Genomic DNA, 15,012 nt, shown 5'->3' with positions numbered 1-15,012 from the left:
CAGGTTCAGAGGGGCTCTGCTGCCCGAGGGATGGTGTTGCAGTGACCACAATGGCTGCCCCGGCTCTGGCATCACTGGCTCATGTTTCTGGGTCTGGGGTGGGGCATCTCACTGGCCACTTATCAGGAGAGCTGGGACCTCTGCTGTCCTAGCGGCCACAGATGGCACAGGCCACAGAGCCCTCAGATGGGACAGAAGAATTCCGTTGATGGACTGCTTACAGTACATGCCACTCTGGACCAATAACACCAATAACAGAAATGCTCACTCACATTATCCCCAGCTGGCTCCTCAGCACTTTGGAAGGCTGAGGCAGATGGATCACCTGAGGTTGGGAGTTCAAGACCAGCCCAGCCAATATGACGAAATCCCGTCTCTACTAAAAATGCAAAAATTGGGCAGGCACGGTATAGGGAGCCCGTAATCCCAGCTACTCAGGAGGCTGAGGCGGGAGAATTGCTTGAACCTGGCAGGTGGAGGTTGCAGTGAGCGGAGATCACACCACTGCACTCCAGCCTGGGTGAAAGAGCAAGACTCTTGTCTCAAAAAGAAAGAAAGCAAATACTCACTAAATGAAAGCAACAGAAGAGACAAAGCTGACTTTAAAGCCAAACAGTCTTACTGAAGGGGGTGACTACCTGATAAGTTCCAATTTATGAAAGGAGATAAAATTAACACATATCATAAGAGAATGAAAATGTATAAAGCCAACATTGACAAAATTTTGAGGGGAAATTCACAAATCCACCCGAGCGGTTTCCTGAGCAGAGGGAGCCTGGGGTGATCACAGTCCACCACACCACAGCGGCTTGTTGCTGGCTGTAAGCCGGTGAGGCACATGGCCAGGAGCTGGCAGGCTGGTCTCTTCATGAGCAGCCTGTGACCTTGGGCACGTTCTGTCCTTCCTGGGTCTTATTTTCTTCTGTGCACAGGGGAGAGGGGAAGTGGGAGGGCTGGGGGGAGGCTGTAGGCTACGTGGTTTAATTATTTTATTTGGTATGCATCATACATTAAATGGTGTATATAAACTGTGCAATTTTATTTAATTAATTAATTTATTTTTTGAGACAGAGTCTCGCTCTGTCACCCAGGCTGGAGTGCAGTGGCGTGATCTCGGCTCACTGCAACCTCCGCCTCCCGAGTTCAAGTGATTCTCCTGCCTCAGCCTCCCAAGTAGCTGGGACTACAGGCGCCCGCCACCACACTGGGCTAATTTTTTTTTTTGAGATGGAGTCTCGCTCTGCTGCCCAGGCTGGAGTGCAGTGGCGCGATCTCAGCTCACTGCAGGCTCCGCCTCCCAGGTTCACGCAATTCTCCTGCCTCAGCTTCCCCAGTAGCTGGGACTACAGGCGCCCGCCACCTCGCCCGGCTAGTTTTTTGTATTTTTTAGTAGAGACGGGGTTTCACCGTGTCAGCCAGGATGGTCTCGATCTCCTGACCTCGTGATCCGCCCGCCTCGGCCTCCCAAAGTGCTGGGATTACAGGCTTGAGCCACCGCGCCCGGCCAATTTTTTGTATTTTTAGTACAGACGGGATTTCACCGTGTTAGCCAGAATGGCCTCGATCTCCTGACCTTGTGATCCGCCCACCTCGGCCTCCCAACATCCTGGGATTACAGGCGTGAGCCACTGCGCCTGGCCTCTTTATGCAATTTTAAATATGACAAAGGAACAGACGCTGTATGCCCATCACCCTGCTGAAGAAGTATGTGAACCACAGTTTAGAACTCTGCATCATCCTCCCCACCACATATCAATAGGCATTTTACTGAATTTTGTGTTCGTTATTATCTTTTTTTAATACTTTCCCACTGTATTAGCCTGCTCAGGCTGCTGTAACAAAATACCACACACTGGGTGGCTTCAACAACAGAAGCATACTTTCTCGAAGTGCTGGAGGCTCCAGAAGTCTGAGATCAAGGTGCAGGCGGCACTAGTTCCCAGCAAGGCCTCTCTTCCCAGCTTGCAGGTGGCTATCTTTTCCCTGGAGGAAGGGAGAGATACCTCTCTTCTTTTAAGGTCACCAATCCTATCAGGTTAGGACCTCACCCTCATGACCTCTTTAACTTACTTAACTCCCTACAGGCCTTATCTCCAAATACAGTCATACTAGTATGTATTCTTCTGGGACTTGCCTTTTTCCAAAAACCATATACTTATGGGATTCATCCGAAAACCATATACTTATGAGATTCATCCATACTGATGTGTACAACTATTTATTTTTCAGTGCTGTATAGTATTCCATTGCATGACTCTTCCATAGGCATTGACCCATTCTTTAATTGACGGTTGTTTGGGTTGTTTCTCATTTTTAGCTAATAGTGCTTCTGTGAACATGGAGCACATGAACGAGTGTTTATCTAGGCAATATATGTGGGAATGTAATTGCTGAAGTAAGGACATCCTCAACTTTGCTGTATTTGTGGTTGAAGATTATGCCAATGGCCCTGGTATTTCCCTTCCCTCTATCCTTGTCCCTTGCCGTGTGACCTTCGAGCTCCTTTTATGGGGAGGTAGAGTCTACTGTTTCTTCCATGAGCCTGCTGCTGTGCTGTGCTGCGTGGCGCTTTGTCCAGCAGAGTGCAGCAAAGTCATGGCTTGCTGCTTCTCAGCTTCTGGCACGTCTGCTCTCGTGGAAACCTGTGAACCTCTCTTGGAAGCCTGCGAATGAGCCTGGGTTAACCTGCTGGCAGTGGCAACGCTGCGAAGCAGAGAAGAGCATCCAAGCCAAAGCCACTGGAAGAGTTTCTTGTTGCCGCTGTAACAAAATACCAAAAATCTATGGTATGAAACAATGCAGATGTATTATCTTGCAGTTCTAAAGATCAGAGGTTAAAAACGGGTCTTACTGAGTTCAAATCAGTGCAGGCAGGACTGTGTCCTTCCAGAGGCTCAAAGGGAGAATCCACCTCCTTGCCTTTTCTCGAGGCTGCTCACATTCTTAGGGTGGTGGCTCCTTCTCCATCTTCAAAGCCAGCAGCGCAGCATCTTCCCATCTCTCCTGGTCTCTAGCCTGGCTGCCATCATTATCACATATCTCTCCCACCCTCCTGCCTCCTTCTTTCCCTTGCAAGGGCCCTTGGGGTTTCATCCTTTCACCTGATAGTCCCGGATAACCCTCCTTTCAGGATCCTTCACTCAGTCATATCTGCAAAGCCCCTGTGGGGCACAGTCAGAGCTAACTCACACATATCTGCTGTTCTTTTTCCAGTTTCTTAATTTGGATGCTAGCTCATTAATCTTGAGCCTTTTTCATTTTGGGTAGAACACACGTAAGAGTACATTTGCCTCTGAATGTTGCTGGCTGCATCTCATACATTTCGAAGTGTACTATTTTTATTATCACTCAGTTCTAAATAATTTTCTGATTTCTGCTTTTAATTAATTAGTCTTTGATCTATGAATTGCTTAGAATGTGATTTTTACATTTCCAAGCATATTTTATTCAATTATCTTTTTGCTACTTATTTCTTTTTTCTTTTTTTTTTTTTTTTTTTTGAGACAGAGTCTCGCTATGTCGCCCAGGGTGGAGTGCAGTGGCCGGATCTCAGCTCACTGCAAGCTCCGCCTCCCGGGTTTTTACGCCATTCTCCTGCCTCAGCCTCCCGAGTAGCCGGGACTACAGGCGCCCACCACCTCGCCCGGCTAGTTTTTTGTATTTTTTAGTAGAGACGGGGTTTCACCGTGTTAGCCAGGATGGTCTCGAACTCCTGACCTCGTGATCCGCCCGTCTCGGCCTCCCAAAGTGCTGGGATTACAGGCTTGAGCCGCCGCGCCCGGCCTTTGCTACTTATTTCTAACTTAATTACACTGGACCCAAATGATACAATCTACATAGGAATCAAGTCTCTGAAATTACTGAGATTTGCTTTATGAGGGTAGCATGTGGTCAATTTTCTTAATAATTCCAGGCATGCTTGTATATATTATGTATTTTCCAATTGTCAAGTGCCATATTTTAAATTTATTCGCTAGGTCAAGCTTGTCAATTGTGTTGTTCAATATTCAATATCCTTATTTATTTTGCCTGGTTGCTCTACCAGTTAGAGAGAGAGCACTCTTAAACTTCTCTTTGAAGGTTGGTTTGCTAATTTCCCTTCAAAATTTTGTCATTTTGTCAATGTTTGCTTTATAAATTTTCATTCTCTTATTATATGTTACTTTTATCTCCTTTGATAAATTGGAACTTACCATGTAGTCACCCTCTTTACTCTAGAAAGGCTGTTTTGCTGTAAAGTCAGCTTTGTCTCTTTTATGGGCTTTCATTTAGTGAGTATTTGCTTTCTTTTTTTTTTTTTTTTTTTTTTTTTTGAGACAGAGTCTCGCTCTGTTGCTCAGGCTGGAGTGCAGTGGCCAGATCTCAGCTCACTGCAAGCTCCACCTTCCGGGTTTACACCATTCTCCTGCCACAGCCTCTGGAGTAGTTGGGACTACAGGCGCCGCCACCTTGCTTGGCTAGTTTTTTGTATTTTTTAGTAGAGACGAGGTTTCACCATGTTAGCCAGGCTGGTCTTGATCTCCTGACCTCGTGATCCACCCGCCTCAGCCTCCCAAAGTGCTGGGACTACAGGCTTGAGCCACCGCGCCCGGCCGAGTATTTGCTTTCTATCTTTTTTTTTTTTTTTTTTTTTGAGATGGAGTCTCACTCTGTCACCTGGGCTGGAGTGCAACGGCACGATCTCAGCTCACTGCAACCTCCACCTTCTGGGTTCAAGCGATTTTCCCACCTCAGCCTCCTGAGTAGCTGGGATTACAGGTGCCCTCTACCAGGCCCGGCTAATGTTTTTATTTTTAGTAGAGACGGGATCTCACCATGTTGGCCAGGCTGGTTTTGAATTCCCAACCTCAGGTGATCCTCTCGCCTCTGCCTCCCAAAGCGTTGGGATTACAGGCTTGAGCTTCTGCCCCTGGCCTGAGTGAAGGTTTGATTGGAGGATCCAGGAAAGGTTTTCTATCTTTTTCTATACTTCCAACTGATTGCTTTGCTTCCACCCACGCTCTGTTGTTTGTTTAGCATAATCTTTTATAAATAATATATCTCTGATTTAAAAGTAAATGGACAATACTGTTTCCCCACCATCAAATTTTAGTCATTTAAATTTATTCTTTTAGTAAATCTAAATGAGTTGTTCGGATTCTATCGTATTATTTTATGTTTTCTATTTGTCCTGACTTCTATATGTTTTTTCTTGCCTTCTTTTGGATGAGGTATATTTTCTCTTACTCATTTCATTTGTTCCTTAGATTATTTAGAGAGTGATCCTCGTTTTGTCTAGTCCGTTAGTGGTTACCTCAGACATTTTAACTGGCATGCCTAACAAGGTCTTAAATTAATATTTCTACCTTCCTCCTGAAGACTGCTAGACTTCAGAATGCTTGAAGTACAACTACACCTTTCTAACACATATACCACTGTTATAGAATCCTTTCTTTCCGTTTTTCTTAAACCCTCAAATTAGACTTTTTTTTTTTTTTTTTGAGACTGAGTTAAGCTTTTGCTGCCCAGGCTGGAGTGCAATGGCACAACCTTGGCTCACCGCAGCCTCCACCTTCTGGGTTCAAGTGAGTCTCCTGCCTCAGCCTCCCGAGTAGTTGGGATGACAGGCATGCGCCACCATGCCAATACAAAATTTTGTATTTTTAGTAGAAACGGGGTTTCTCCATGTTGGTCAGGCTGGTCTTGAGCTCCCTACCTCAGGTGATCCACCCGCCTCAGCCTCCCAAAGCGCTGGGATCACAGGCATCGAGCCACCACGCCCGGCCGAAATTAGACATTTTTACTGCTTTTATGTAGGCAACTAGATAATGGCTATTCCTGTTTATGTGCATAGTCTCCAGTGATTTTTCTATTTCTCCATACATCTCAAACCTTCCACCTGGAATAATTTTTCTTCTGCAACAAATACATCCCTTGAAATTTTCTTAATGCGTATTGCTAGGAATGCTGTCTTTTAGCTTCTGTGTTCTGTCAAGGTCTGGAAAGGTCGTTTTTCTGTGTATAAAATTCTAGGAAGACAGTTCTTTTCTAAGCACATTGGCAACATTATTCCAGTCGCTCAGGCTTCTGTGCTTTTTGTTTGTTTGTTTGTTTTTTGAGACGGGGTCTCTGTTGCCCAGGCTGGAGTGCAGTGGTGCGATCTCGGCTCACTGCAACCTCCGCCTCCCTGGTTCAAGCGATTCTCCTGTCTCAGCCTCCTGAGTAGCTGACAGGCACGTGCCGCCACGCTTGGTTAATTTTTTTTTCTTTTTTTTGTATTTTTGTTTGTTTTTGAGACGGAATCTCGCTCTGTCGCCCTAGTTGGAGGGCAGTGGTGCGATCTCGGCTCACTGCAACCTACGCCTCCCGGGTTCACGCCATTCTCCTGCCTCAGCCTCCCGAATAGCTGGGACTGCAGGCACCTGCCACAAAGCCCAGCTAATTTTTTTTGTATTTTTAGTAGAGACGGGGTTTCACCATGTTGGTCAGGCTGGTCTCTTCCATTGTTTGAGAAGTCAAGGTGAGTTTAATTGCTGCTCCTTTGTCTTTTATCTCTGCCTGCTTTAAATATCTTGTCTTTGTATTTAGCTGTTTGCAGTTTCGCATGGTGTGCTTCGTGGTGGGTTATTGGTCGTTTATCTTATTTGTAATTGGTTAGATTTCTTAGATCTGAGGTTTGATATCGTTCAACAAATCTGAAAAAATCCTCAGCTGTTATCTCTTCAAGTATTTCCCCTGCTACATTTTCTGTATTATATTCCCAAATTAAATGTGTATTAGTCTTTTCCATCCCAACCTCAATGTCTCTTAATCTCTCTTTTACACGGTCGTCTCTTTGTCTCTCTGGGCTGCATTTTAGGTAATTTATCTGGAGCTGTCTTACAATTTGCAGAGTCCCTCTCCAGTTATGTCTAACATACTCTTTAATCCATATTAAATTTAACTCATAATTCTAATATTTTTATTTCAGGAAGTTCTATTTAAATCTTTTCCAAATTTTCTTGGGTATTTGAAAAAAAGTATTATCCCTGCTCATATTTTCATGTCCTTATTAATGTCTTAAAACATCTTGAACATTTTTATAGTAACCCAGTGTTGGTAATTCAAGGAGCTGTGGTATTACGCTGCTGTCTTCTTGTTTCATCTTGTTCTCGTTCGTGGTGCCTTATCTCCCTGTGTGGTTTTGTGAGATTTGACCATGTGAAACTCCATTATTTGAGGTTCTTTGACTCTGGCAATTCTCCGAAGCCTAAGCTGAAGCTCAGATCATCCGGGAGAACCACACTAACCACAGACTGAGGTGTTTTGACCACTAACATGATTTGAAGCCTAGCTCTAAAACTGTCTGAAGAGTGGCTTCTGCTTAAGAATTCTCAAGGAATTTTCTTCTTCTACACAGCACCAATGTCAAGGCAGGCAAATTCCCTTGCTGCCCCCTTCTGTAAGGTTAGGTTATCATTTACCTTTACTGTGAGAGTGTAACCCTTGCACACTCCAGCTTTATAGTGGTATCTCCATGACACTCTCCACTGCTGTGGATCCTTGGCTTCCTTTCCTCCCTCTGACATCCTGAGTGGCTGCCCAAATAGAGCTCATGGTCCCAGGATTCAGCAGCTCTGCTTGCTCACCTCCCTGCTTCCCACTGTCAGCAACATTTTGGCTTCTGTGTGTTGGTCAGCAAGGATGCATCCACAGTGGCCATGGAGGGTGTGCAGCAAGCCACTGGAGGGTTGCAGATCAAGGCTTCACTTAGACCAGAGCCCTGCTTGATTGCCTTTACTTGCTTCCATTTCCAAGTAGGATTTCAGTGTCATAAAAGAGCTTTCTCTATTTAAAAACTATCAAAATGGTGAAAAACATCAGTTGAGGTCCTCTGAAAGGCCCAATTCCACGATTATAATGTGCTGTTCTAAGAAGTTAGCCATAACTGGACGCTGCTGCATTCAACATATGATTTTTAACCTCAACTTGCCACACTGTGGACTCAAGAACTCTAGGAAATGGTAAAGACGGCCTGGTGCCTCCTGGATGGGAGGTGGCCCCGGACCATGCCCAACAGCTGCCGGTAGCGGAGCATGTACAGATATGGGAGCATGGCACGGGGAAGCATCATGAGTACCTCACTGTTAGCTGCCAGGAGCCATTTGTGAGTCTCAGAGTCAATGTGGTGGTACCTGGTTAGCACCATGTCCAGGGAGAACACCACCCCTGTGCTCACATACAATGTGATCAGCACTGAGTGGATCAGCAGGGTGCCCCTGGCCCGGGAATAGCCCTGCCCCCAGATGCCTGAAGTCTTGGCCTCTGCATAGATCCTCCAGAAGCAGTAGGCAATGAGAGCCATGCAGAGGAACAGAACGCACAGAATGGAGGTGTAGGTAACAATGGCCAGGAGGCCGCATCCCTGCTGGGTGCCCATGCTCAGTGGTAGGATGCATGAAGCTCCTTCCTCCTCCAGCTGGGCATCCTGCCACTTGCTGAGCCAAAGAAGGAATGTGGGGAAGCAGAAGGCCACCAGCCAGATGAGGGCCACTGCCTTCCAGGCAGCCCCATGGGGCATGAAGGAGAGGTAGCGCAGAGGATGGATGACTGCCAGGTAGGTGTGCAGCACAGCAGCTGTGAAGGACAGGATGGTGCTGGTGCAGGCGGCGAAGACAGCATCAGTGAGAATGCCACAGGCCATGCGGCCCAGCTCCCAGCCTCCCAGGCTGCTGGAGGAGATAAGCATGTGGAGGAGAACATAGGCCAGGTCTGAGAGCAGGATGTTGGCCAGGAGCAGGTAGTGGGGCTCCTGTCGCAGCCGTTGGTTCCGCAGGATTGTCACCAGCAGCAGGGGGCTCACAGCCAGTGTGGCTGCAGCCAGCAGGCTCGAGGGAAGGAAAAGCCAGTACAGCATGGAGCTGGGCATCCTGAGGTCCCCCAGGCCCAAGGAGGTGTTGCTGGCTGCTTGGGGCATGCAGGGTGTCTTGCTAATGAGCTGGATCACGGCCGGCCAAGCTGTAGTGCCCGCGGGGCAAGGCGCCAGCTCATCCGTCATGCTTCCTGGCAGGAATGGCTGGCTTTATCACAGGTTGTTGATTCTGCATCTGCCCTGAGTGTTGATCTGCCCCAAAGGGGTCCTGATGGTGCCACTCCTCTGTAGAGATGCCGGGCTCTGGCAGGCCTTAGGAATGACTGCTTAATAAAGATTAAAAAAGAAAAAAAAAGTGAATTCAAACTCACACCTGGCTTCTTGCATTCCCATCTCTGCGACTGTGCAGCTGCATGTGTGTGGGTAGACATAACAGATCATCCCACTGCCACCATTTTGCAGTCACTGACCCCTCCAGAAGTGTCCCCTATCTCAGTGGCCCCCAAACCTGTCCGCTTGGTTCACAGGGAGTGTGCAATGGACTCTCACCACACTGGATTATATTCAGTATCAGTCCTGCCCTCCAGGAAAGGAAGGAGCAGTTGTCTGGAACTAGGATCTCCGGGCTATGGACCTGGTCTGACCTCTGTCCAGCTAGAGGCTCAGCAAATTGGACCAGGCTGGAGGGGCCCAGGCGCACTCACATTTCCTCACAGAGCCCTGGGTGTGGTCTCCAGCTCAGGGTGACCCTGTGCATGCGTGTGTCTTCTACACGCCTTCCACTCAGGGCTCCATGTGAGTGCTCCGTGCCCCCAAAGCCTCAGCTGACTTGTGGGGTCGCTGTGTGGTGGAAACGCCCCTTCCTCTGGGGAGGAGGAGGCCTGGCAGGCAGAGACCTCACAGGAGCTAGTGGGGAAGAGTGGAAGGCGGGTTCCCCAGGCACCTGGCTGGTCGGGCGTGGGGTGAGCTCAGTCAGGGCCAGTGGCCAGGGTGGCTGGTGGTGGTTGGGGATCCCGTTCAGATGAACAAGCTCTCCCCCTCTCTCGAGGTGCTGGCTGCGTGGCCTTGAAAAGCTTTGTTCTGGTTTCCTTATCTGTGAAACACGAACGCCAACCACACTGACCTCATGGAAACGTGGCAGAAGCCCAGAGGTAAAGGACTCAGCACTGGGCGTAGCCTGAGGTAAGTGCTGAGTCAATGTTAACTCTCCCACCTACAGCATCCTCCGAGGCTCAGTCCCCTCTGCCCACAGATCCCTGTCATCACTGCAGAACGGGCTGCACTTGACTGCTGGCAGCCTGAGACCCCTGCCCAACACCCACCTCCGGCCTGGCAGACTGCTCCAGAAGGCAGGAGCCGCGTGGGAACAGGCAGGATATTTTTAGGGTCAGGAAGAGGCAGAAATTTCAGACGGTGGGGGTGAGACCACGTCCACCGCAGCCCGGGGACCACGCCCAGAACCGCCCCAGACCACGCCCATCGCAGCCCTGGGACCACGCCCTCCGCAGCCCAAGGCCGCGCCCGTCACAGCCGAAGACCACGCCCAGACCCGTCCCGGACCACGCCCGCCGCAGCCCGGAACCGCGTCCTCCTATAGGGTCTGTCACAGCAGCTGCCGGGAACAGCAGCGCCTGCGCCCTTACGGCCGATCACGGTACAGAAACCAAGGGTGGTTCTGAGAAAGCCCGTCTCCCCTTCCAGAGAAACCGCCATGCCATAGGGCGGACCCCGCCTCCCTGCCCCAGCTGCCCTGGCCTGCACTCCCCAGGGGTCCCTTGCACTTTACAGATGCCCTGACCAGTCTAATCGGCCCGAGGCCGGGAGAGGCCGCAGAGCCCTTCGCAGGCCACACTCTCTGCGCCAGTGTCCTGTATGCTGCAGGGCTGAGGGCCAAGACCAAGCTTCCCTGTGCTGTCCAGCCCAGCAGAACGACCCTCGCCGGCCTTTGGCGTCTTAGAATGCAGATTCCCTAGGAGAGGGAAACTCGTTAAATGACAACCCCTCAGTAAAAATGTGGCCGAGGTGACAAGCAGCAACGTCATGGAAATGGAAAGCGCGTACCTCCCATGGTGAAAGAGCAGCTAGGATGCTACAGAGCCTGCCTCCTGCTGAGAATCATCTTAGGACTTAAATAGCCCGTAAAACAATCTCAGAGCACCGCGCAGGTGCTGCCCCGAAGGGAACATCAGTTTGGTGTCACCTGCCGAGGTCCCCTATGCGGGCTGCCCTCCTGGGAAAATGCAGACCGAGCCCCTAGGGAGTGCAGGCCAGGGGCGGGGACAGGGAGGCGGGTCCGCCCTATGGCACTGCCGTTCCTCCGGAAGGGAAGATGGGCTTTCTCCGAACCACCCTTAGTTTCTGCACTGTAATCGACCCCAAATGTGGAGTCACCCAGGGCTGGCCTCCCTGGTTAGGACCCTGCAGCCTTTAACTCCTCTGCCCCCGTTCCTGTAGTCATTATGAGTCAGGACCGGCCTGCTGGCCTTGGGTGCAGACGCAGGGTGTGTGTGCAGCACAGGCTAATGAATCTGAACATAGCTTTGGAAGTCGAATCTCAGCCATCCCTAGCACTTCAAGAGCCTGGGGATGCTGGAGTGTCCCTGCCCTCTAGGAAGCTGGAGGTAAACTGAGACTGTAGGTGTGCCTAATGCCAACATGTTTAAACCACAGAACGGACATGCTCCTGGGCCCTACCGCTGAGGTGAGGTAATAGTGACCACCCACGGCCTCACCGTGGGACACCTTCTGTGCAGACACTGAGCACATCTCACAGAAATGACATGCTGCTCTGTGGGAAACTGAAGCCCAGGGAGGTTCAGTGCCTTGCCTAAGGTCACCTCTGTGTTATGAAGAAGCCATCTTTTGGCGGGGTGTGGTGGCTCACACCCGTAATCCCAGCACTTTGCAGTTTCGGAGGCCGAGACGGGCAGATCACCTGAAGTCAGGAGTTTGAAACCAGCCTGATCAACATGGAGAAACCCTGTTTCTACTAAAAATATAAAAATTAGCTGGGCATGGTAGCACATGCCTGTAATCCCAGCTACTCAGAAGCCTGAGGTAGGAGAATCTCTTGAATCCAGGAGGTGGAGGTTACAGTGAGCTGAGATCAAGCCATTGCACTCCAGTCTGGACAGCAAGAGCGAAACTCCATCTCAAAAAAAAAAAAGCCATCTTTCCTGAGACATGCAGACCCTGTTGCTATGTCCCCTAGTGGTGGCAGCAGGACAGGAGTTACTCACCGTGGTGCCAGGTCGAGGCTCGGGCAGTCAGAGTGTAGGCACTGGGCACTGGCAGAGGTGACTGAGACTCCCAGCTGGGCCCCCCATCACACAGCAGCTCCTACAGGCAGCTGGCAGCCAGGACTACCAGGTTGAAAAGGATTATCTAAACAGGGGTTCTTGGTTTCCTGGCAGCAATACAGTGTCCCTCAGCAACTGGCCATGTCACCTGACCTAGCTGCAGGAGCAGAGAACATCTCCACCCCGGGCCCTCATCATTGCACCTGGGTACATACATGTGTAGCAGAGGTAATGCACAAAGAACTGACTTGGCAAATTCTGGGTACCATTTTACATTTCCTTTCACCCTCCAGAACCCTGCCGAGGATCAGGAAATTGACTTCAATATGAGGCCAATTAATTTTCCTAAGGCCACCTAACAAACAAGTGGTGGAGAATAGGCATGTCTCACTCCAAATCCTGTGTTATTTCCATCCTCACTCCATCTGTTTCCTGGATGATCTTTCTACCTCTACCTTCCTGGCTGGCATTGGTACTGGACGCTTCATCATTATCATAATCTCCATCAATATCAGTCAACACATCTTTATTATCTTCACGTCTTCATCACTATCACCATCACCCTCATCCTTATCTCATCGTCGTCATCATCACCATCATCACATTACCACCATCACCATTGTCATAATCTGTTTAACGCTACTATAACAGAATACCTGAGACTGGGTAATTTATAAAAAACAGATTTATTTCTTATAGTTTCTGAGGCTGTGAAGTTCAAGGTCAAGGTGCCAGCCTTTTGCCAGGGCCTTCTTGCTCGTCATGCCGTGATGGAAGGTGGAAGGGCAAGACAGCACATGTGAGAAAGAGAAGGGAAGGAGGCCAAACTCATCCTTCTATCAAGAACTCCCTCCCAAGATAACTAACCCACTTTCACTTCCATTATAACACCATTAATTCATTCATGAGGGCAGAGCCCTCATTACCTAATCACCTCTTAGAGGCCCCACCTCTGAACACTGTTGCATTAGGGATTAAGTTTCCAACACATGAAGTTTAAGAAACACATTCAAACGGTAGCAGCCATATAATCACCACCACCATTGTTATTACCACCATCATTATCATCACTATCTTCATCAGCACCACCCATCACTATTATCATCATCACTATCATCAGCACCATCATCACTATCATTAGCACCACCACCACCATCATTATCATCATCAACACCATCATCACTATCATCAGCACCACCACCACCATCATTATCATCATCACCATCACTATCATCAGCACCATCCATCACTGTTATCATCATCACTATCATCAGCACCATCATCACTGTCATCATCATCATCATCATCATCACTATCATTAGCACTTCATTACCGTCATTACTATCATCACTGTCATCAGCAACACCACCCCATCATTATCATCATCACCATCACTATCATCAGCACCATCATCACCGTCAGCACGATCATCACCATCATTATCATCATCACCATCATCATCACCACCATCATATCATGTTGTGTGGCACAGGAAGTGTGGTACCAGCGTCCACTTCTGGTGAGGGCCTCAGGATGCTTATAATCATGGTGGAAGGCAAAGGGGGAGAAGGCGTGTCACATGGCGAGAGTGGAAGCAAGGTGTGGGGGGAGGTCCTAGACTTTTAAACAACCAAATCTCACATGAATTAACTGGGTGAGAACTCGCTTATCACTAAAAGGATGGTGCCAAATAATGGGATCTGCCCCAGGATCCAATTACCTCCCCCAGGCCCCACCTTCAACATTTGGAATCACATTTCAACATGAGATTTGGATGGGACAAACATCCAAACTATATCACTATCCCTTGTCCCTCCCACATCAATCCTCTGTACTCCAGCTCTCTTGCATCCCTTCTACTCCTTAATGAATGCACAACCTAGGCCGGGCGCCATGGCTCGTGCCTGTAATCCCAGCACTTTGGGAGGCCGAGGCCGGCCGATCATGAGGTCAGGCGATCGAGACCATGGTGAAACCCCATCTCTACTAAAAATACAAAAAATTAGCCGGGACCAGTGGTGGGCACCTGTAGTCCCAGCTACTTGGGAGGCTGAGGCAGGAGAATGGCGTGAACCCAGGAGGCAGAGCTTGCAGTGAGCCAAGATCGTGCCACAGCACTCCAGCCTGGGCAACAGAGGGATACTCCGTCTCAAAAAAAAAAAAGAAAAGAAAAGAAAAAGAAAAGAGAGAAAAAAAAGAATGCACAATCTTTGTTATCTGGTGACACTGCTACCCTCTTTGCACGTTTCACTTCTGCTCAGCCAGATCTCAGTTTGAATGACTCTTCTGGAAAATGTCTCCTGATGCTTAGAATGGACCTTGACTCCCTGCTTTATACAGGCATACCTCAGAGATAGTGCAGGTTTGGTTCCATACCAGCACGATAAAGTGAATATCAGAAGAAGGCAAGTCACATGATTTTTTTAGTTTCTCAGTCCATATAAAAGTTATGTCTATACTATAATGTAGTCTAGTAAGTGTGCAATAGCACTATGTCTTAAAAAAACAATGTATACACCCTAATTTTCAAACACTTTCTTGCTAAAAAATGCTAACAATCATCTGAGGCTTCAGCAAGTGATCATCTTTTTGCTGGTGGAGAGCCTTGCCTCAATGTTGACGACTGCTGACTGATCAGGGTGGTGATTGCTGAAGGCTGGGGTGGCTGTGGCAATTTCTCAAAACACGACAATGAGATTTGCTGCATTGATTGACTCTTCTTTTCATGAAAGATTTCTCCATGGCATGCAGTGCTGTTTGATAGCATTTTACCTACAGTAAATAGAAATTCTTCCAAATCTGGAGTCAATCCTCTCAAGTTCTACTGCTGCCTTATCGAAGAAATGGATGTAATATTTCAATAATATTCACAGTATCTTCACC

At 48.6% G+C, this 15,012-nt stretch overlaps 1 protein-coding gene across 1 annotated transcript; it reads right to left on the bottom strand.

The window, feature by feature from the left end:
- Positions 1-4,278: 4,278 nt before the first annotated feature.
- Positions 4,279-9,444, bottom strand: GPR148 (G protein-coupled receptor 148). Its single transcript, XM_015431922.3, has one exon. The coding sequence runs from the start codon at positions 9,014-9,016 to the stop codon at positions 7,973-7,975; it is 1,044 nt and encodes a 347-aa protein (XP_015287408.3). The 5' UTR covers positions 9,017-9,444; the 3' UTR covers positions 4,279-7,972.
- Positions 9,445-15,012: the final 5,568 nt, after the last annotated feature.

This window comes from Macaca fascicularis, chromosome 12 (genome assembly GCF_037993035.2).
Source record: "Macaca fascicularis isolate 582-1 chromosome 12, T2T-MFA8v1.1".
Lineage (NCBI taxonomy): Eukaryota > Metazoa > Chordata > Mammalia > Primates > Cercopithecidae > Macaca > Macaca fascicularis.
The sequence above is the reverse complement of the archived record's forward strand: the minus strand, read 5'-3'. Positions and strand labels throughout refer to the sequence as shown.